General features: G+C 46.7%; 1 protein-coding gene across 1 annotated transcript in view; it reads right to left on the bottom strand.

The window, feature by feature from the left end:
• CACNA1B (calcium voltage-gated channel subunit alpha1 B) overlaps window positions 1-24,069 on the bottom strand; it is a 249,634-nt gene that overhangs the window by 15,574 nt on the left and 209,991 nt on the right. Inside the window, exons 34-40 of the mRNA XM_044439840.1 lie at window positions 22,895-22,900; window positions 18,653-18,769; window positions 17,491-17,556; window positions 15,617-15,708; window positions 12,349-12,499; window positions 10,740-10,867; window positions 4,719-4,815 (exon numbers count right to left, since the gene is read on the bottom strand). Coding sequence (XP_044295775.1) covers window positions 4,719-4,815; window positions 10,740-10,867; window positions 12,349-12,499; window positions 15,617-15,708; window positions 17,491-17,556; window positions 18,653-18,769; window positions 22,895-22,900 — 657 coding nt within the window. The remainder of the gene's footprint in view (window positions 1-4,718; window positions 4,816-10,739; window positions 10,868-12,348; window positions 12,500-15,616; window positions 15,709-17,490; window positions 17,557-18,652; window positions 18,770-22,894; window positions 22,901-24,069) is intronic.

Raw genomic sequence — 24,069 nt, 5'->3', positions numbered from 1 at the left:
TGGCCAGAGAACAGGTGACAGTACGCCGGCGCATGAGTGACAAAGGCAACACTTTCTTGTTCCAGCTAATCCTGTGCGCAAGGCCCAGCTTTTCTGCTAAAGGTGAACTGTGCTAAGTTTGCATAAAGTAAAGATTAGAGGGAACCTCCTTCAAATCGCTTCCAAAAATCACTGGGAACACCCGTCACTGCCACCATTGTCACGGATGCACGCACACACACACGGCTTGAGAACAGGGCTGATAATTAAGGGGCCCCCATTTCAGGATGACTTGTGTGCGCCATCCCACCTTTTCAGCAAAATAAGGAACAGCCTGGAAACTAGACTTATGATCAAAGTTGTCCTCTTTGCACCATTAAACCAGAGTCAATTTGGACAAGAGCCTCTTCTGGAGGAAAAAAATCTGAGGAATTTCTGGGGAAGCCAGAAGCATTAAGATTCCAAACATTCTAATCCTGTTCAGCTCTGGCCAGATCTCTGGCTTGTTGCTTAAAACTTCAGAATGGCAACCACTACTCCTTGGGTCTTTGTCGGGGTCCTTACTGGGACAGCTGGTACCAAGGCTGGAATCATGTCAGCTTGGTCAACACAGAGACCCCAAGTGGGCCTCACACAGATCTAGGAGGAATCTCATCTCAACCCAAGACCTTCTGCTTCCTGATGTGAAGGACCGATCATGTTCCTTCTTCCTTCCTGCCCTTCCCACATACAAAACTTGACTCATCAGTACCAGTCATCCTTCCCTGCACCTGTGAACAACAGGTTAGTTCAAGGGAAAAGGTTAGTGTGTGGGTGTTGGGGGTGGTAAATGGCACCTTTGACCTCTGCTGCCTGAGGCAGCTAACAGTGCGACTGGCCCCAAGAAATGCAAACCTCACCAAGGTGCACGTGAGAGACCAGACAATAGCTATGGAGAGATTGGAATGAACTGTTTCCCTGAGAAAAATGCTCCAGACGCCTCCTGCCTGGAAATGACGTTCTGATGTGGGAGCTTGGTAGCCCTGTAGCAGTGAAGACCATAGCAGAAAGCCTCAACATCTTCTCTGTCCCAAAATGTGAGCCCTGTTCTCATCATTTGGATCCTGCTACACCTCCCAGTACTCCCCTGACTTCTCTGTGGATGCTCAGACACACTTGTATGTGCAAAGCTCCCCATTCACACCTTCTGTTGAAAGGATGTCGTGAGGTGGAGTCAATAAGGATGCTCTTAGCCTCTCCATAACAAGATCAGAAGGCGAACATGGGGCTACAGTGAGAAAACAGGGCAATTGCTGGTCCAGCGTTGAGATACAACTCTCCTGTGATGCCACAGCACAAGACCACAAAAATACTAGCCCATGCACTTCAAACAGAGCAAAAAGCAAGTATCATGCACAATGCTGCAGGAATTGGCTTTTGCCAGCAGAGGGGGCCACATACAGACCTACAGGGATGGAACAAAAGAAGTGGAGTGGAGTGGAGTGAATACAGCCTATAAGTAGGGCAGGGAGAAATACAATGTAGACAGAGGAGGATGTTTGCTAGAGAAAGAAAGAGGAAGACACCCTGGTGGGCAGTCCAGCTCTTCAGAAATGGAAGGGAAGGAACACCATTTCTCTTTGACCAGAAAAGTAGCATTGGCAAGAAAAAGTACCAGCTTTTGCAGGGTGGGGAGATCATGGAAGGGCAGGAAAGGAATGGGAGAGGAACAGAGACAGGTGGATCTCTTTGAATACTAGCCTTCTTCATAGCCGGCTTCAAAGCCTACTCTCAGATGCAGCCTGAGAAATGGAAGCAGGGGCCAAATTGTACAGAGCTGTGTCCATATTGGTTGTGAAAATGGGAGTACACAGGTGGCAGTTGGGTGAACAATAAAACTGCCCTGTTGCAGTCGGCTGTTGCTGAAGCAACGCCTTCTCCTGACACACTCTGTGACACCTTTGCTGAGCAGCTCCTGTCTGGAACACATGGATGTGGCATGCTTGATCGGGCAGAACTTGAGCCTGAAGGTATGGGGAAGGGGGATGTGTGTCCACCATCTCGTGATTACGTTCCTGCCATGCTCCAGAACCCCAACCTGTCCTTTTCAAAGGGTGAGGCACCAGAGTTAAGAGGTCGGGGGGACGCCTGTTTATGGAAGGACTTCATGCCTTCCCCTGCTTCAAGACCTAGTTCTCCAGGGAGGGGCTGGGGACCAACTCCCTTGTCTCCACAGGTGGTCACATTGCCATCCTTGGAATCTGAAGGTACCGACCATGAGGAGGCCAGCATGTCGCAGCCTCCTCCAAGGGTGCAGAAGGACTAGGGACCATTGAAGGGAGAAGGCCTTGGTGAATGAGGAGGCAGGACTAACCAGCCCCAGGTCAGCCTAAGCCGTACGAGGGCTCATTCACACATGCTTCTTAATAGAGCAACAGAGAGAGCATGTTGCTTGAGGGTGGCGTTAAACAAGTTTAATAAACAAATCCTGCCAAGAGGGGTGCTAGCTGCAGCATCTTTTGGTGTTCCCCTATTTCTATTGCCTTTCTCCCTCTGAATCCTGCTTTTTCAGGATCATGAATCCCAGCTACCATAACCCAATGTTGTGGTGCTCACCGGCACCAGACGTCCACAGCAGCTGGGCTCCCAAGCCGACACAAATCAGCTCCAGCCATTCCCAGAGGAGGATCGCTCCTCTTTTAAGGACACTCCACAGCCCAGACTGTATGAGGTCCAGAGCCATTCCACTGTCGTCTTGGGCAACGGACTAGTTTCTTTTATTTGTTTACTTAAAGTTTTTAAATGCTGTCCAATACTAAAGTCTCTGGACGGCTAACAAAAAACACCACCACCACGTACAACAAAACATGGAGTTTGCACTCCATTCCTCCCTACACATTCGTCAGTGTCTTGTTTGCCTTCCTTGCAATGCCTTCCTAGCTCTGATGTTGAGCAGCAAGAAATGAGCATATACGGGAGCGCAATGCACTTTCTGATTTAATTAAACTGTTAGCCAGAGCCCATTATCATGTCTGAATGAGTTTGTAGTTTCTTTAGAGTTGAGTGGGGTGATCCCAAAATGATTATTTCTTGAGCGTGTATTTAAAGGGAGCTTTTCATGGTGTTATCTACTTTAAATAAGCAACTCCCACCTTCAGTGCTGCCTACCCTAATTATCTCAGAGCTCATTAAAAGACAGCCGAGATCCCATCCTTACCCTGAAATCTTTCAAAGGGAAAAAAAAAGGGCTCAGAAGAACCAACAGGCACAGGGAGCGGATACAAAAGTATTAGGTGGGTGTTTTGTTAGCAATGTCATTTTTCTTGGTTGCTTTTGCAGGGACAAAAAGGAGAATAGCTATTCATGTAGGGGTCATTAGGAGAGGCAGGCGCTGGCTTGGTTTTAATACTCTCCAAGCACAAGCATAAATTGCTCTCTAAGTAGAGGATTATTCTCAGTGAAGGCAAATTAGCATCACCACTATCCTTTTTCCTGCATTCTTTAGAGAGGAGCAAAACCGTCTTTTTGAAGCAGATTCAAAAAATGCCAGGTTGAGTTCAACACACCACTGGAGTTTCCAGAGCATCAACATTTTAAGAGGCTCAGCAAGCCGGGTCCCCATGTTTTATCTGGAATTACCACTCCTTTTGGCAAAGAATTTTGTCCTGCGACACAGACAAATCTTGTTCTTTCCTATAGGAAGGTTTACTCCCCTTCCATCCATTTTTTCCCCGGCTTCTCACAGGTGTGGGCATGGGCCTAGCACTTAGTGCTCTGTCCCTACCTTGTGGAACTCTGGTCCAACAGATGCCTGCCAGGTGCCATCCATTCAAGCGGGTCCTAGAGAAGTCCCAGCTTGACCCGCAAGGATTGCACGGCATGCTTTCCCTCAAGAAGCAACCCAGCTTGCCCTTAGGACAGAGCTGAGGTCCGTGGATGCAGAGGATTTGTTAAATCTCACTTAATACTCTTGTAAACCGAGCTCAGGTTGTCACTGCTCTCTCAGCAGGCAGAAAAGGATGGAGGGAGGACTGGAAAAATGGATTAAGAGAGTTGTGTTTTTCAATGGACAGGAAGAGATTTGGCTAGCTAGGAAACAGAATGATAGAACTGCGATGACTGGCATGAGGAATGTTGAAAGCTAGAACAGGGGTGTCAAACTCAAATTGCTCAGAAAGCTGCCTCTTCACCCAAGAGACGTACTATAGAAAATACAAACTCTTCACATCTTTTCTCAACATGTGCATAAGCAGCATCGCCAACGGAGGGGGCATGTTCCAAACCACCGGGAAGGCAGCAGATAAATCACCCTTTGGGAGGGTGCTGTCCTTTTGAACAAGAAAGTTTTGGAGAACTGGGATCCCCTTCAGACCCTCTCGGTTGTGGGTGCATTCAACATCTGCCTGGGATTGGAAGGATGAAGACATTGGGAGATCCTCCTCTTTTTGGCATCCATCTCGGGGGACATGGGGGCAGTTACCCCTTTCGAAAAAGCCAGGACTGTGTGACATCCACAGGTGTGTCTCACCCCAGATATGGGAAGCGGTCCCATGACAGCATGGAATACATAGCCAAACCAGCCACTTTGTTATGCCGATTGAGCAGGCCAGGCTGGGGAGTCACTTTGGCCAAACGTTGGACACCCCTGAACTAGGAGATCGAAGCATCTGAAAGAGCTCAGAAGAAGCCACAGTTATCACAGAAGAAGGCGGCATTCGGTTTAGCCACCGGGACGCATCATCCAGGAAGGTGCTTCTAACCTTATAGGCAACGCGGGCTGGGCATTTCTTTCCCAGTCCAAGTGGTGGCGACATGTGTCTCAGCATCTCATACATGTCTGTGTAACTGATGCGCCCACTTGGAGCCGGAAGAGGGGGAAGAAGAGAGAAGCAAAAGCCAGGAGGAGGGGAGATCCAAGCAGGGGAGGCGGGGAGAGGAGGGGACAAATGATTCAAGGGAGCGAGACAAGGAGAAAAAACACACGTACAGGGGGAGGCAGACAAAGGGGAGAGAGGAAGGGAAAAAAGAGAGATCCAGTTAATTAGATTGGCTGTTTGTTTTCCGGGAGGGGGGGAAAAAGCAAAACAAAGAGTTAATCGGAAGATTTCTCCCATGGCATCTCCTTGAGTCTCCTTCCACCTGCTCATGGATAAAATATATATATAAAGAAACGAATCAATCAGAGGTTTGTCTCCCTGTGGCAGCAGCACTGGATCCCTGACGTCAGACAAAGGGGTATGGGAAAGGATGGATCTGAAAGCATAAGAGGGACACGGAAAGGTCTGGCATTTGTCTTTCTGTGCGCACGTGTCACGTGGTTATAGTCATCATGCCAAGGAGGGCTGGTTGGGAGCATTCTGGGACAGTCAGCTGGGGCGGAAACCAAAGGCTTGCTTTCCCTTTACGTGGCCGTTTGCTCAATTGGGGAGCAACACGGCTAGGGAGGACAGCTGGAGACCAGTGAAGGCAACTTCCCTTTACCCCAACAGGAGAAACGCTTGGCAGTAAGTTGAGCAAAAGGGCAAGAGCCATTTGCAGCCGAGCTGGAACCCTGCCAGAGGCCAACTTTGCAATCACATGGATAACAAGCAAGAACACCATTCTTTTGTTCCAGCAAATCTGGACGGTTTCCACCTCTATAGTTCCCCCATTCCCCTTGCCTCAGTGGTGGCTCATGGCCAGTATCTTCCTGCTGGGCATCAAGTCTGACTGTAAAAATGGCTTGCGGTGGGCCACAGCACAGCAAAGAGTCAGGGGTCAAGAGCCAGGGGAAGAAATGGGGTTGGGCATTAAGTGCACAGTTCTTGCCCTCAAAAAAGTCCCATCTGACCTAGAAGCCTTTAGAGGACGTCCAGTTTGGTGGTGGCCACTGGCCAGAGTCACTCTATAGCCCAGGACCATTCAGGTTTCATGGAACCATGGGACAGTGGAGTTGGAAGGGGTCAATAAAGCCACCGGGGCTGCCCCTTTGTGCGGTTGCCCGAACCTCTGGTGGAAGGGGCAAAGCCATGGAGGTGACCCTCAGCATCTCCACACATGACATGCTCTTCTCCTCCAATCTTCTCACACCATGTGGGAAGCTCTAAAGAAGAATCCAAGCACATCTGCCTCTTCAGAAGTGGGAATCTTCTAAGGCAGCTTCCCCAGTTGCAAGCTGAGGCAAATTCAGCAGGGGGCTTGAGAAAGCCACCATCGGTTGTTCCTCAGAGAAGGAAGCCAGAAGGTGGAGCCCATGAGCATGAGGACACAGGAGTGAAGCCACTAGATGTGATTGATCTCCTACCTCCACAGGTTCATGCAATGATACCTTGGTAGGACTATGACCATCCAAGATCATCTTCACTTTCTCCCCATGTGGGTTCTAGCTAATACCTATAGGTCCTACCACTGAACTCAAATTTAACCTCTTAAACTTCTCCAGCCTGTCCCCGCCCAACTGTATTGGACTACAATTCCCACTGTCCCAGGCTAGCTATGACAGCAACTTCATTGGCTGGAAGGCATGGGAGTTGTAGTCCCACACATCTTGGGGGGGGGGATGCCAGGATGGGGGAGCTTGATATTTGATTAGCATTTATAAATTCTACCATTAGTTCAATTTAAGGGTTGCTAAAGACAAATCCATTTCCATGAGACATACTTGCTTTGATGTAGAATCAAGTTACTTACTCCTCTCTGCTGGACGGTAGGCATTCTCTTCGTGCTGTAAAGATGGCCAAGAGGCAAGATAGTTTATAGGAGAGAGAAATAGGAGGAAAGAGTTATGCACTTTCCTTCCTTTACACTGAATTAGGCCTTATGGATTATTTCCTTTGAGATGAGCTTCTCCCCTCTCTAGGTTATTCATTGCACCTGGCAAACATATTCCTGTAATGTTTTTTGGATGTTGCCCCATGGATTGTGGAGTCTGATATGGCATCTTGACGTGTGTATTTTTTTAAATGGGAAAGTTTGAACAATGTTATGGGCACTTATCTAAGGAGGACTACAGAAGAAGCTGGACCAGCATGATGAAAGTCCAGCCCATGAGTGGGATGAAGTCTCTCAGGCCTCTGTATCCAGTCAGAACATCCTTTGTGGCGCCACTGGAGAGAGAGGGCAAGAGGAAGAGGAGGACAGGGCAAGAAGAAGAATAAAAAGGGAGTGAGAAGAGAGGGACAAAACAGAGAGAAAGTGGGGGAAGAGAAAGGAAACAAGGAAAAGAGAGAGAGAGAAACAGAGAAAGAAAAGAAAGGTGGGGAAGAGAAGAGATAAAGGGAGAAGGAATATGGGAGAGAAAGAGAATGAGGGAGAGGAGGGAAAGAAGAGGGAGAGGGAGAGAAAAGTAAAGGGAGAGAAAGGAAAAAGAAAAGAATGAGAAGAGGAGGAAGAGACAGGAAAAGGGGAGTGGAGAAGAGAGAGAGGAGGAGGGAGGGGGCGGCTCTGGCTCCTACCCGCCACAGGCATGTGAACCTGACGAATTTGTCCAGAGGAATATGCCCCACCAGGGAGAACATTTCGCCACTCCACCGTGGAGGGAAAGGGTGGGGAAATTCCCACAAAGTGCATGGCATCACTTGCTCTTGAGTTGCCTGGCCTTCTTGGCTAAAGATCTGCTCCATGATTTCGGGTGGGCTGGGCTACCTCCAGTCACTCCCATTCCTGGCCTCCAGGAGTTAACATCTGCAAAGCTGACTCTCTCACAAGGCTGCCCAGGTCCAGGCCAGTGGGATGCATAAGGGTGCATAAGGAGGGAGATGCATTGAGGGACACGGAGCACGAGGTGGGCAGGAGGCTGGTCAATCATGCCCATTCAGGCAACAAGTTAGTTTCATTCCAGGTTCTTCTTCTTTTGCTTTGCCTTTTGGTCAGACTTAATTGAGACAAATAAAAGGATTCCAGGTTCAAAATCAAGGCCGAAGGAAGGAAGGGAGGAGGAAAGGATGAAAAACAAAAAAACTAATGTACTGGATGGAGTTTTCTGAAATTCCAAACCTTGTATGCCACCCTATGAGGGCAGTTCTTTCCTAATCCCAGGGGTGGAGCAATAGCTCGCAATAAATTGTACATATCTTTATAATGAATCCGGCAACTGGAAAGGAAACAGAATCATAAGTTATGGCAAAATTTTCATGGGAGAGATTTCTTCCCAGATCCTCGTACCAACATGGTAAAAAAGGAAGAAGAAGAAATGTGATGGCAATTTTACATTCTGGAGCATTTCCAGTAAAGAATGAACTTCCAATCTGGGCCAAGGAAGGATCGTTTTTGGAACCACAGTAAAAGAACAAGATCTTGTAGCTCTAAAAATATCTCAGCACAATCCATATGCACGTATACTCAGAAGTTCAGTGGGACTTTATCCATCTCAAGCTGGCCGGCCTTCATGCGTCAACTGCAGCCTTAATATCGACTTACTGTTGGTTTTGTAAGTGGTTTGATTTAAAATGTTTATATTTAATATAAACTTTCAAAATCAAGCCAATATCCATTTTGCCTTTTCAGCATTAGAAATACTCTCCAGCAACTTCACCCAGCCTAATGCATTCCAGATGTTCGACTCCCATCAGCCATAATTAGCATGATCTATGACACAAGTTATCATACCATCATCTGGAGGACACCAAGATGGAGGTCCGATAGAGGAGGTCGTTCTGCTGCTACAATCTAAATGATAGTAAACCAAGGAGATTGGAGGTGGAGGTGGAGAGGATGGACTATTTCTCGATGGGACAGCTTCATCATGTGAAGTTGCAGATCCATCATGTTCCCTTCAGAACATGTCTAGCTTGAGATCTGAGATGATCAATTCCTGCATGTCAACCTTCAGGGCCCCAAACAGTTTGGGGTGTAGTGGCTATTTGATGGACTACATTGATCTTGCCTAACACCAGATATGGGAACTCTGGGTCCCGCCAGCTGTTGCTGGAAAAAAGCTTGCACAATCCATTGCCATCAATTTTGCTGGCTAGGGCTGATAGGAGTGGTTGACCAACATCATCTGGAAGGCCCCAGGTTGCCCATCCTGTCCTGTGCAATGGTCCTACTTGTCTCTCTCTGGTTGGTTGGTTCCTGAGAAGAGATGGAGGCTTCTTTGAGCTAGATTGAAGGGCTTTCTGAAGCAAGATGCCATCAGGGATGTCCTCCACCTTGGCTGTCCTACCCTCTCTTTAGCCTTTATCTTTATTCTGCTTTATCTGCATGGACAGCAGGCATAACACTATCTTCTCCATGTTAGGAACCTACTACTGAATTCAGTCAGAATTTTGACAATTTTGTTCACGTCTTTTATGTTTTAAATAACAGCTTACCAAAGTTTCCAGAGTTGTTCCTTCCATGGAATTAAAAGCATTTGAGATACAAACAAAGTTCTTTGGGGACAAAACTAAACTGACAGATTCACTTTTTCCTTGGCTTAGAAGATGGTTCCAATTATATTGGTGGCATAAAGCATTACTGGAGAAATAGTGACTCCATAGAAATGAATGGTAACATGTCAGGTGGGTTCACCATGGAAACATAATTATATCCTTGGCATTTCATGCTATCACCTATAAGCAGAGTGGCTTTTTCAGCTGGCTGAAAAAAACACATCCTCAACACAATGGATAAATAGAAACACATTTAGGGGGAAAGTGTTTGACACAGCAGCTAAGTTTAGGCAAAGCTCAAATGCTAATGTTCCAAATGGACAAAAGCAGATCCCCTGCTTAATAAAATTGCCTTCCTTCCATATTAATGGATATGGAGATGAGCTAAATGAATAACTTCCAATCAAACCTTTAATTAACACTAAACAGAGTGGGATGCAAAGTGGAGAGTTCAATTTATGTCCCAGGCCCAGAGGGCAAACTAAAGGCAAAAAGGTATTTAGGCTGGATTCTTGCTGGGAACAACTGGGAACAACTCCAAGTGAACTCAGTGGGATTTACTTCTGAGCAGACATGGATAGGATAGTGCTGTAAATCATATTTCTAGAAATCACACGACTGTTTCTAGGCAACACCAGGCAACTTGTTCTCTCTCTCTCTCTCCCAGTGCTGTTCACATCAAGTTTCCAAGTCACAACTGTAATTTAGTTATCTTCCAGGTGCCATGAGCCTCCTGCTCTGTATTCATTGCTCTCCCGTGATTTCCAAGCACCGGCAGATCCAAACAACCCCAGTCATTTGTGTGATTTAGTGCACGGCCAATTTGCTCAAGGGAAATTCTTCTAGGCCACCTTTTTCCAACCTGGTGCTCTGCAGACGGGCTGGGCTGGGCTGGGCTGGGCTGCCCTTTTCCCCAGCCAAGAATGGCCACGCAGACCGGGGCGATGGCGCAGACTGCACCAGGTTGGAAAAAGCAGCTCCTAGCGTCCGTTGCATCAAGATTCGCCACAATATAGTGTCATTGGAGCGCATCATTGGAGAGGCGGGAGTAGAGGTAGAAACCATCTTGTGACTTTCCATTTTCACGCAGGGTTCTTTTGGGTAAGGAAGTCACCAAAAGAGGTGCAAAGGTGTGTCCCGCTAAGCTAAATGCAACTTGCCTTCTGGGAAGTGTGATTAGGATTTCAGCCTTGGACTGTATTATTACACACCCTTCCCGGAGAGTAGGCCTGTCGAGATTAATGGGGCTTACTTCAGAGTAGACACCCATGAATTGCACCATCAGTCTCTTAACAAGTCAACCACAGGAAGACAAGATTCAGGCACTGAAACAGTCAGTAGTTTGAGGGATGTCTGATCAGAGAACAGGTGCCACGTTTGTCCAGAGCAATTTCAGAAGAATGAGATACTGGGCACAGAGAACATACATACCAGGCGGCTGGGTCATATTCTGCCCAAACGCGAATGAACTCATCGAGATGGTGGGGTCCTAGGATTGAAGAGTCTCGTGTCAAGTACTCAAAGTTGTCCATGATTACAGCCACAAATAGGTTCAACATCTGCAGAGGGAGGGGGGAAGCGAGGAGAGAAGTCCAGGGTGGGGAGAAGGAAAGGCATTAGCTTCTCCTGTGCATGAATGCAAACTTCCAGAGCAGTGACTTGCTTCCAGAGTGGCTTTGCTGTTGAGTCAGCAGTAGGGGAAGGTGTGGTTGAACCGCAGCTCAAAAGGCGAGGGATGATGGAACTTCCAGTCCAACTTCTGGAGGACCAGATATTTTCCATCCCTGCATGAGTTGGGGATGGGAGCACCATTGGTGCTTTTTTCCTCCTCTTGACTATTAGCTTCTGACTCAATTAGGTCCTCATGGATAAATGCAGCAAAAGAGCATTCAGAAAGCCATCCATTTCCTTCCCAGAAATTTAGATGGGGGTACCTTGCCTTCAGCCCTAAGGGTTGCAGTTTGAGTACATCATGTTAGTTCCCTGTCTACAGGAATAACATGTCCCATTAAGTTCTGTACACATTCAGCAGAACTATGTATCTTGCCAGTGCATTTTAATAGGCACCCATGGGTAATATGGGGGAGGTAAAAGCAATCCACTGAAGGAACCAGCCAATGGGGAATGCTTAATATTTGGAAATAAGAGATGCAATCACAGAGTACTCTTTTTGCCACTTCAGAAACAATAATGGGTCAGTCTGAACGCTGGATCCCAGGGAGAAACTTGCATGAGGTTAATTCCAGGAGCATCATTATCTACTACCCAGGTGCCTTTTTATATGGACCTTCTTCAGCAAGGACCATCAGCTCGGACCTCCAGCTGAGATGGCCAGGAAGTTGAAAGGGAATGTCCAGACGGTGAGTTATCAGGGAATCAAGGGAATGTCTCTTGATGGTGAGTTACCAGGCTTGGAACCTGTTTCTGCTGGGTCTACCAAAGCTTCATCAAAGAGGAAGTTCTGGTACAAGGCAAGCCGAAACATAAGAGCATTTTATTCCAGAACCAAAACTCTCCCAGCTATATAAGAGCAATGGAAGATTCAGATCCAGGTAGTCAAGTTTGGAGGAGATCCATTGAACAATTTAGGTGGCCACAGGCATCAGAAAGTCTGCTCAAAGTATGACCACATCTGGAACCATCCCAAAAATATAATGTTGCTCTTTTAAAGCAAGGGATCCCAGGAAGAACCATCTCATTAAGTCATGTAGTCTGGAAAAAGCTTCACAATCACCGTGAGAATGAAGCCAATATGTGCAAACTCATCAAATTAAGAAATCATCTTACCACCCCAAGAGCATTCCCCCAAAAGCTACCATTGAGATGCTTTGGACCACAATTACCATGTGTCAGCCATTGGTCATACTGGATGGGGATTATGGGACTTGGAATTCAGAATGTCTAGAGGGTGCCACATTGAGGACCCATGAGCAGGGAGAGGAGGGGAAGGGAAGGCTATTTTGGCCAGGGAAGGAGAGGGCAGGAGGAGCTGGGGAGCTAGATCTGGGTGGCAAGACATCTAGTGGGAGGGTGGACTCACCAGAAAGGAGCAGAGGAAGATGAAGGATACGAAATAAAAATATGCAAAGTCGCTTCCACATTCGTTTTTGCTGAGATTGGAGCTCTCGTCACATGGCTGGTCGCTCAGGCACGCGAGCATGATTTCGTGCCAGGCTTCCCCTGTGGCACTCCTGCTCACAGAGAGAGAGAGAGAGAGAGCGAGAGAGAGAGAGAGATCACAGGAAATTGCATTATGCCAGGTCAGCTCCCTGGTCCCACTAGGCTCTATTTCACCCGTGCAGCAGTTGTCTGGGGAGTCCGAAAAGAATCTTCCCCTGCCTGGGGACTACTGAGTATTGTCCTCGTAAAAGCAAAGCAAGATTTTGGTCCAAATTAGGACCACAGAAGGGAGCAAAGGGTGAAGGAATCCTTTCCTCACCACGCAGTCGAACCATGGAATTCACTTCCACAAGACTTTGTGGTGGCCACCGATTTGGTTGGGTTTAGATAGCGATTGGCCAGATTCATGGAGGAGACGACCATCTATGGCTACAAGCCCGAGGGCTGCGTTCCACCTCTGCTACCAGAAGCAGTGTGCTTCTTGATTCCAGTGGCTGGACAACATGGCTGGGAGAGGGCTGTCACGCACGTGTCCTGCCTGAGGGGACCTGAGGGCAGCTGGCCGGCCGCAATGTCAACAGGAAGTTGGGCTGGATGGACCCTTGTCGCCACAGCAGTTTGATGGACACGAAGGCCCAACTATCTGGGAAAATAAGCCCATCTTCCCTGGCACTGAAAGGATGAGTGCTGGTACCAGACCACCTGTGTTGGGAAAATTGCTCCAAATATGAAGGCCTCCCACTTGATCTGTGGATCCAACCCAGCGCAAATGAGGCCCTAATCCAGCCTTCTGAACCCTCCCCAGAGGACTATGCCCTTCCTTGGCTCCACTGCCTTCCCACTGACCATGAACTGGTCAAGGGCTTTCCAACTTTTTCATGTTTCCTTTCTGTTCTACAGGATTGGAATGATGCTCTCAAAGCTCCGTTAGAAGTGCTCCCTTTCGCCTTTGGTGCAGTTCACACTGGTCTGCTCACTGCAAGAGCCTTAAAGCTGAAAGAGGTTGGACACCCACCAGTAGAACTTTTGCAAAAGACGTGACTGCATCCTTGAATGATTACAAATAAGGGATTCGTTCTGTCTACCTGGAGCGAAGGTGGCATGCAAGGAAAAACAACTCCCATGCTCCATTTATATTCATGAAACCCAAGATCAAAGCTTTGGCTTCACCTCCGCCCCCTCCAGGCACTAATTGTTTCTATTGACCATGTTCAGACAGCTTGCGTTCATTAACATTTTGGGATTAATGATGATTAATTATTCATCCCTGGTAACTGTTGATTAACACAAATTCTTTATATGCACAGAACCTAATATAATTTGATGCGGCCTTCTATTTTCTCTGAAGAAACTGGGCTCATTGCCTGCCAACCTGCCAATTTTCTCTCCCAGTGAGATTTAAGACACAGATCTTTGAAACAAGTTCATGCTCACCTGTCATAAAGCTGTCCTGACTGGATACCCTATGGATTTTTGTTAATTTAGTCCACATATCTGACTAGGATGCTGCAAGAGCATTCAAGTCCTCTAGGTGTAGGAGCTCCGTAGGCCCATTCCACTGAGCACAAGAAACTTCTTGTGATCTTTGGGCTAAATGCATAAGGATCTAGAAGAGAGTTGGGTGGACAGGAATGTTGGGGGGCCAGAGCTTACAAGACTGCCCTCAACCCACTGGGAGTTTTGGTCTACCTTGTGTGGTAAGCAGACACTTCCACAGGACAAATGTTGAGGAAGACAACAGTGAACGATACAACAGGGAGACTTGTCCCACTGGAATTGCCAAGTCTATCAATAGCTTATCTGGGCCATGATATCTACATTCCTCTGAGTATTAGTTGCCAGAAAGAACATTGGACAGAACACCACAAACCTTCCTGTCCAGTGTGTGGTGTGTGGTTGGGGCTTCTAGAAGATTTAGGACTTTCTCTAGTCTAAACTTATACCTGATTTCATCCAAAAACAAGAGACCCAGAAGGTTTTTAAGGCTGCCTGGTGGAGACAGGGAAAATAAAAACAATCCCTCTGGAGGCAGTGGAAAAGTACCAAGAAAGAGTAGGGCATTCTGTTTGCCCAGTTCTCCCTTCCACTCGGGGGTCAGGAATTTATTTCCCCCCCACCATGCCCAAGGGAGAGCTGGGATTAAGAAAAGCAAGCACAATGGAAAACAACAACAACAACAACAACAAAAACACATCCAAACCGTTGATTTAGTGGAGCCCACCCAGCCTGCGGAAGAGCAGAAAAGGGGGGAATTTACCCACATGTCCATTCCAAATGTATCATTCCAAATGGACAGAGAAGCATTTCAAGGTTGCAGTGGATTTCTCTGCCCACGATACATTTTTAGAAGAGTCTCCTGGGTTTCCCTTCAGCCTCTTCTCCTCTCCAAATGGAGGGGTGTTTTCTTGCAGGGAAATATCTCAGATCAAAAGAATTCTCAAAGAGAAGTTCAAGGAGGGTGAGGTGAGGTGAGCATTGGCTGCTCTCTAAAGACTTGCCAAGCTTTGAGGACACTGCTGAAGGGTGCTGGGTTTTGTTTTTTTGGAGTGGTGGAATGAATTCCTTCTAACTAGATATTCTTTGCAAGAACCTCAGTGACGTAGGAAAAAGTTTGCAATTTTGGTGACACCTAAAAGGCTAGCTTCTCCCTTATTAACGCAGTTACACATTCTGTGGGAAAGCTTAGTGAGAGTACTAATGGGGGGGGGGGATTTATTTATTTAGCATATGGCATACATGGCCAGGGAGTCTACAATGCTGTTACACATGGTAGATATTCTGGCAGCCTAAGAGGGCCAAATTAGCTCCTTCTTTACTGGTATTTGTGCATGCAATTTCACTGTCCTTTGGGTTCCGTTCTTTTCCCACCCCACCTGACTGCTGATTTCGGCTCACTTCATATGACTCTTTCAAATGTTTGATTGCTTTATAGGGGAGCTGCTTTGAGGCTTCCGTGAGAGGCCAAGAAGTGGGGGATTAACAAACATAACATTAGCAAATTAACAAACAAGCGCAGTGACAGAGACCTGCAGGAAAGGCTGTCGAGCAAACACTGGTCACTGTTACTTTGCTGTGACCTGCCCTGACGAGATGCTTGATCTTGAGAAGGAGCAGATTCATTCTACACAAAGCCCCACAGGGCAAGACTGACAACGGTTTGGAATACAGACAGGTGGGCACTCATTTACCGGAAAAGCAGCATCAATGCTTGCAAGAATGTTTGGAAGTTATTGTGTCGATTGATGGCGTTGTCATCATTCAGGGCAATGTTTCCGAATACCTGGAAGGGAAGAAACAACCAAGCCAAGGTGAAAGCGGTTCTCCTTGCCTGCCGTCACGAGAACCGTCAACAGGGATGGGAAAAAACACCGCACATGCCAAACAGCAGCCTATCACTCATACAGCCTTCACCAGCTTGGTCCCCTTCCGGGTGAGTTGGACTGCAACTCCCACAATCCTCGTCCCAAACAGGCCTTCGCGACAGGACGGCATATAAATATTCTAAATAACTAAAATGAATAAACAAACAGGGACGGGAGTTGCAGTCCAATTTATCTGGAAGATGCTTTATTTGGGAAGGCTGGCTGACACATTTGCGTGCGTGGCAAGTCCAGGGCCTGAATGTCCAGCGAGAGCCCTAGTGGAGATGTTCTTGTGCGATGTGGCTTCTGGTGGGAAGCTGGGAAAATGGATTTGCTCCACTTCCTCTTTTCTGCTGCAGGCACCCCACTCAGGAAAGACATGGGAGGTAGGGATGGGGAGGCACTGGAATCACTGTGTGGACAGTGATTTGCACTGTCCACACTTATCTTCAAACCGGAATGTAATTATCCATCAGTTTTTCCATTACTCTGAATTTTGTGAGATTGTTCACTGATTACAAAACGCATGCCAAATGCGTAAGTTGGGCGAAATGCATAAGTTGGAAGCCAGGTGCTGGCTAGATATCAGGAAAAGTTTCCTGAATGTTAAAACAGTACGACGACGGAACCAATGACTTTGGGAGTTTGTAGGCTTTCCCACACTGGAGGCATTCAAGATGCAGCCAGACAGCCGTCTGAGAGGGATGGTTTAACTTGGTGAGCACTGGGCACTGATGGCCTTCTGGTCCCACCCAACTCTATGATTCTATGATAAGGCCTTGCTCCAGATTGGGGACCGCATAACTGCCATTTGCACTGGGGAAAGACCTCTCTGGAAATGGGAGGTTTTTCCCCAATGCACATTGCAGTGTGTAAGTGTGCATCAAAGGATGGGCAAATTGTGCGAGGGGGTGGCACATGTGTTTGTGCATAAGAGAGGGGAGAAGTCAAGTGTATCTCTGACCACTTTTGATTCTGCCCCCACCCACCCCTGGCATGCAATCCTTGATATGTTACCCATGGAGAAATATGGCCCTGGGGCAGGAAGAATCTCCACCTTAGAGTTAACCTGAGGATCAGAAGTGCATGTGATTGGAATGGGTTCCAAAAAGAAGGCAACCAAGATAGGGGTACAGAAAACCAGCCCTGTGAGGGAAAGAATGAAGGAACTGGGTGAGTTTAACTTGGAGAAGGTGGAACAGGACCATGGTAGCTTTCTTCCAGTCCTTCAAGCCTAAAGAAAAAATAATCCTCTTCCCCCCCTGACGGCAGCCTATGGTTCCAGGAGACGACATTTTGGCTGGACATTAGGAGACCTGTCTTGATGAGAAGGGCCGTTCATTCATGGAACCACGGAGCTAGGTTGTAATACAGGGTCTCTTCTGGAGCTTTGGAAGCAGAGACTCAGACAGCCAACTGCTGGAAATGCTCCTCTTCTGGTTTTCCTCTATCAAGCCAAGGAGTGGGCTAGATGATCTTCAATGCCCTGTCCAACTCTAGCAGTCATTGTGGGACTCTGCCAAAAAGCATTCATTGCAGCAAGGGGTGAAAATGGCCACTCTCGGAAATGGGTTTAAAAACAGATTAGACAAGTAAAGGAAATTTGAGCCGTGGGTTTCACCATTCATAGATAAACAGGAACTCCACATTCGGAAGTCGAAGGGAGTGTTGGCTTCTCTCTGTTGCAGCCCCCCATTTACCTGCATGCCAATAATGGCATAGATGAAGAACAGCATGGCTATTAGTAGGCATACATAGGGCAAGGCCTGTAGGGGGGGAAAGGGATCACATAAGTGTTGACAGTAAGACGCACAACTCACATGATTGCATTTTGCACACAACCACAAGTGAACAAGGACCCCACACATGCTGTCATACGTGATGTTCCCCTCTCTCCCTCTGCATGTGTGCATGTGTTTATTCCCCACTTCAGCATTCACACAACCTGTGAGAAAGCCAAAACATTGGTGGCAGTGGGGTGGGAGAGCTGGTGTGTAGATCTGCACTGTGCTTCTGCTTGGAGTAAAGGAGCAGAGGAGGGCACCTCTTGGTCAACAGGTGCGGCATCACCAACCCGCAGGAACGCAACTGCTTTATGATTGCAGGCCCATAAATGCACGTGTGGGGCTAAATTAAACTCTGACCATAAATTAAGCAGAGACTAACAGTTGTATTGATCCCCGAAAGGGAGAACAAAACTGAGGACTGACAGACCTCCCTGGCATGGAGAGCCATTCAACGTGGCATGTGTGTCTGAAACACACCTTGGAAATGATCCTAGGTTGAACCATTCCAGAAGGACGTTTCTTCTCAATCGAGTCTCCCCATTAAAACAAAAACATAGAAACTGAGCAAGTCAGAAGGGGTATCCCAAGCCATCTAGTCTGACCCCTGGCTCCAGCCAGCTCCACTCCTGACACGCCTACCACGTGCCTACCTAGTGTGTTTGAGAGTGAAGACCAGACACACAGGTGTTCAAAGAGGTTCAAATGGGGGACCTTTGGGAAACATCTCGACTTGCGATGGTGGCCACCATCCTCTTCAACTTGATGCTGCCTAACAAAACTGCGAACTGGGAGACCTCCCTGGTATGGAGAGCAATTCAGTGTGGCATGTACATCACATGGAAATCATGCTAAGTTGAACCATTCCAGAAGAACGTTTCTTCTAAATCAGAAGGATAGGTGATCTCCATAAAAAAATAACCTAGTGTGAAGACCAGACACGCAGGTGTTCAAAGAGGACCTTTGGGAAGCATCTCGACTTGCGATGGTGGCCACCAACTTCTCCATCTCTATGCTGCCTAATAGCCAATGCTGCCTGGACAGATCACTGCAATTCTCAGGTCTGCCATTGCCTCACCTTGAAAGACTGGACAAAGGTCCACAGGAGGATCCGGATGGTGTAACCCTGACGAAGAAGCTTGATGAGTCTTGCAGCCCGGAAGAGGCGGAGGAAGCTGAGGTTGATGAAATTGTCCTGCGGAGAGGAGAAGAGTTTTGTGTCCTTCAGACACGGATGCGATCAGAAGCCGCAGCCCGCAAAAAAGAAAAGAAAATTACCAGCTTCGCGTTCTAAGCAGCAAATCGGCCACCAGAAAACCTTCCAAAAGAAACATTTGTCAGTGCAGGTTACTCCACATGCAGCATGTATTGAGAAAACCCCTCTCCACAAGAGTCCCTCCCTCGGCTGCAGGAGGAAGGCAGCAAAAAGGTGGCAGGGAGGGAGAGAGCGCCCTCCAATGGACTCTTGTTTTTCTGCACATCAAGGAAAGGCAATGCGGTAGAACTCTTATAATCTGCAAAGAATAATGTGGCTTGTGAACAACTCTAAAACCCCAGGGAAGCTAAAAGCAACATCCCGAGCATCTTCTGTGACAAAGGAGGGGATCAGGCAAGCTGACGTAAATGCCCTTTCAGTTGGGAAGATTAAGTCAACACCTGGACGGAGTTAAAGGGCAAAGCTCCATTGAAGTTAATGGGAGTTCTCCAAGAAGGGTCTTGACTAGGAAAAAGGAGAACAGCCCAGGCCTAGCGCACACAATCTTTAGAATTCTTAAACTCTCTCAACTCCAGCTGGGAGCACCCGTATAACTAGGAGAGTGTTTTAACAACTCAGTGAACATGGCACTTTTAAAGGTCACTGGAAGCTATGTGGAAATTGAGCTTTGACCCCCCTCAATTTATTTTCTTTTGATCAACACGGGTCATCCAAAGCTCTGGCCCAACAAGATTGACCATAGAATCCCCCACTTTTCTAGTGGTCAAATAATCCCTCAATTTGTTTTGAACCCAATTCTTCGGAACAGGAAGTAGAAGCAACTTATTTGCAGGACATTTCCATTATTCAATGCCCACTTCAGCTTTGCATTTCCTCTATCAGCAGAGGGCTGGGTATCACAGTCAGAGAGAGGCCTTGTAGGTCAAGCTAAGCAGATCTAACTCTTCTTTTCTCCCCGCCCAGTCGCGTCCCTTGCTAGCGGTTGCCTCTTGAGATGGAAGCTCCCCCACCCCACGTGCCTTGCTAACATTACACAGGAGGCCCATGGCTTGATGCACCCATTCATTCCAATGCCAGCCAGCTGAGGTTTGCAACTGTGCCACATTCCACTGGTACTGTCAAAATTCAAGAAAACCAGCTGTTGGGCATGCATTTAGCTATGGTGGCTTTTTATTTTCCAAAGACAGAAGCAGCTCAGAGTTGGGTGTCTATACTCCACATCATCAGATCAATTGTCAAATAAAGACAAAAGAGAAAAGCTAAACAATGTCCACCGAACGAGGAAACACGTCTAAAGCAAGCTCACAGCAAAGCAAAGCAGGAACCCAAAATTCTCCCAGGCTGCTCAGGATGGACCACTGGGGGAGTGAGAATTTAGAACACGTGCTACATGGCACCCTTCAGCTGTTTGGACTACAACTCTCAGCAGCCACAGCCAACATGGTGAATGGTCAGAGATTTTGTGAGGTGTAGTCCAAAGCATCTGGAGGTATCCAATTGCCAGCCCTGGATCGAGATCTTGGTTCATTTATTTGGCAATATCAAAGCAATAGTAACATTACATTTCACCCATACTACAAATTTAATTTCACATCCCCTCCTTGTTTAAACATTAGCTGTCCTTCATACTTAAAAAACAGAGTTTTCAATCAGCATTTAAAGACAACATTTAGGAGAGGTGACAGATAGGTGGATTCTGAGTATGCACCTATTTTTTAATGAATGGATTTACAAGACATTTAATCTTAAATGGTCACCACAGAAGCCGGCGGAGCCTAGATGCCTCTCATGAATCAAAAGCTTTGCCTGATTTAAAAAGTCTAAGCAATGGTACATCTTGGTAATTTAAGACCCAGGATGTAATAGCTTTAAAAGGACCTCACTTTAAGCAGGCAGAAGTATTACATCCGTTACAAAGCCTACAATTAACATTTCTCTCCCCTCAGCTCCCTTGCTAGCTGCACCACTGGCGATTTAAATAAAGCATTCCACAATCCAAAATGGCAACGTTAGCGCTCGAAGGCAAGCAAGCCCGGGTCTAAAGTCAAAGCGGCCACAGTGGAAAAGGAAAATGTCTGCAGGCCAAATTGAGATCCGTAACCAGGAGGTCAAACTCTTTGACCAGTGGCTGTTAAGCGAGGGAGAGAATAATTTCCCTGCAATACTTTCAGCACAACCTAGAGGAGATGAATTCAGCTACTGAATTATATGCAGAGATTTCCTGATTTGGAGGCCAATGGGAGGGGAAATGCCTATCTCAATCCATCACTTGCCTTCCTATTCACTACCTTTCTGTGATCAATTATCTGCCCTCCAGAGATGACATCGAAAGAGGAGGTTGGCAGCAGCCTTGGAAAATCAGGGTTGGTAACATTTTAAATGCTGCGCTCAGCACCGGTTTGTAGGAAATATGGCACACAGAACTGACTCATACAACCCAGAAAATGGGCTAACCACTCCAGCAAGACAGCATACACAAAGAAGGGAAACTCAACACCTGCATTCCTGCTCCCCCACAAAATTCACCCTCCAATCGGTTTTGGCAGGTCGTGGGATTTGGTTTTTGTCTGACCAAAAACAACAGATGTTCTTTTCAACTGGCATGCCTTCTCCTCTCCCTTCCTTTCCTTGCTCAGGTCCACACAAAGGATGTGAGCAAATATTTAAAGTGTAGCGCCGATCTTCTAAACATTGCTCAGCCAAAATCCCTTCATTTAAAAGGTGCAGGGAGGGAGGGAGGCAGGAAACTGAAGGGGCGTCCGACCTAGGAAACCATCTCTGTGTTTTGGAAATGTGGCCTTGATCTCCCTGCTAGCGTTTCCTCAAGGTAAGGTTGTAGCTCGAGAAGAATCAATATGGTTCACCAGCAAAGCACTAATACAGTTCTGAATGCCAATTCAATAGTGGTACCTATCTTTCCCCCAGATCTTTTCCCTTTCTTGCCCATGTAGTATCTGAGTGTCTGTGATTCCCACAAGTAAAACATGAGCTTTAAAAGCCCCAGAAATCTTTTTTCTGGACTCCTTTTCCCTGTGGCAATAGAATAACATGTGCCAGTTTGGAAAGCATTTCAGAGAAGACACCTTATCTTTAAACCTTCACTGGAGAACGTGCATCTGAAAAAGAGACATTCTTCTTGATGATGCTCAGCCAGCTTTGGAAACAACCTCCTGGGAAGCAGTTTGTTCTCTGCTCCATACTATTAGTATTTTTGTCCCTGAATTCAGAAATGGAATGAACCTTGCACTCAAAATTCATTTGGGTGCGCAGTTCCCTCTGTTAAATTTTCACAGCCGCATCCTGTTGTTCAAGAATACTGATTTTTTCCATCCGCTACAGTGGAACGGTCTTTGGTAAAACCAATGAAGCAATAAAGAGATTTTCAAATGGGAGTCCTCACAGCAAATTCATTCTCTGGGTGCTGATTCTTACATAGCTTGAACCCTGCCACCCGTCATGCAAGAGCGGGGCATCAGCGTGCTTGGGGGAACCCTACGTTTCGCAGACGCATTAAAAGTTGTCTGGGGAAACAAAGGCACCCCAGTGCTGGTTGAATGTCTCTGGAAGGGGATGCGGGGAACAGAATGGAGCGTCCTGAAGAAAGCTTCAGTGAGCTGGCTAGAAAACAAGGAACACACCCTGTAGGGCAACCCCCTACTGCACCCAGCCTGCCAGGAGAATTTCCCCTTGCATTAAAGATGGCAAGGAGGAGCCCTATATGGGCACGTTGAAGGCAAAAGCGAGCAAGGAGAAGATCGAGGCACACAATCTCGGTGATGCAGTTCTGCCCCGAGTTACGCAATGCAGATGTGAGTTTCCCCTCTTAGTTACAGAAAGCAGAGTGAAGGAAAAAGCTATTGGCAACAACGTCTGCATTTGCCACCGAATAGCCAACAGAAAGCTAATGGAACGTCAAGTCCAAATAGGAGACCCAGTGCAGGAGTACAGACAGAGAAGCTCCCCTCCCCATGCCGCATGGTGCAGTCCGAAATCTCAGACACAGGTAAGAGAGAAGTGAAGGGAAAGAAAACGTCCAGAGAAAAAGAAACGGAAAAGCGAGAAATCGAAAATTCTTTTGGTTAAAAAAAATTCAATGAAACCAACCGTGTCCTATATGTGATGTTTTCATGGATGGATATTTGCAAACGTTATTTACAAGTTTTTGAGTTTAGATAATTGTAATTTATTTGTTTTTGAGGAGCAGGCACGCAACACAGAGACGGAGACATGGTTTTTCGCATAGTATGTTGATTGGATGGCGTGATTCAGCAGGAAGGGGAAAAAGTAAAAGAAACAGAAAACAAAGAGAGAAAATGAGTCATCGAGACAAGCAAAGAACAGAAGCACTAAAAACTGTACTAAAGAGTCAGGTGCTTATAAAAAAGTTGTTATGTCTAACAATAATCAAACCTGGAAGGAAATACACTGCAATCAACTATTTGCATTTCGTATCGTAATGCAAATTAAGAGGCACTTCACAAATATCATTATCTGTCAATATATATGTGAATATATATATATATATGGGTGTGTTTTTTTAATTCCCTGGCAAAGGTAGAGATGTCAGTTTCAGAATTCGCAGACAGTAAACTTCTCCATGGACATATCAATTTAATTTTGATTGCTGCCTATAGTTTTTCCTACTCTTGTTATCCGGCCAGTTGATATGACAAAACCTGCATCCATTTCTATCCCTGTATGTGGTCTGTGGGAGCCGAGAGCATTTTGATAGTATCATCTAATATGCAGAATGTGTCCTATCAAGTCCCCTGACCTTCCCAGGGGACAATGCATATGAAACTGTACCTAAGAGACAATAACACCGCAAGTAACAGAGCACATGCACACATTAAGAACTGTGCTACAAGATTACGTGACCGGTGAAATATTCTTCCAAACACAAGGAGGACAATGCCCTCCACAACTAGAGTTTTCTTTTTCTGTGATCCATCGTATTTTTTAATTGAGCCACGTCAGCAAAATCTTGGCATCGGTGCTTATTTCAGGACACCAAAGAATGCATGTATCAGATAGAGTTCAGATTAATAAATGAATGCGGATTAATCAATGGCCATTTGGAACATTTTCTAGTAACACGTGAGAATAAAGCCGCTGAAGTTTCTGACCGTTCAAATCAGATTAAATTTTCTGGTCCCGTTTAAAACACTGGAGGTTTCATTGACTGATCTGCCCATGAAACCAGCGGCATCCCTGAACTTTAGAATTAAAAGAAAGTGAGCCCTGAACGTGAGGAACTGACATGCCTGCATGTGCCTAGA

The sequence above is a fragment of the Varanus komodoensis genome, unplaced genomic scaffold (genome assembly GCF_004798865.1).
Source record: "Varanus komodoensis strain SLA01 unplaced genomic scaffold, ASM479886v1 scaffold36, whole genome shotgun sequence".
NCBI classification, from domain to species: Eukaryota; Metazoa; Chordata; class Lepidosauria; order Squamata; family Varanidae; genus Varanus; species Varanus komodoensis.
The sequence above is the reverse complement of the archived record's forward strand: the minus strand, read 5'-3'. Positions and strand labels throughout refer to the sequence as shown.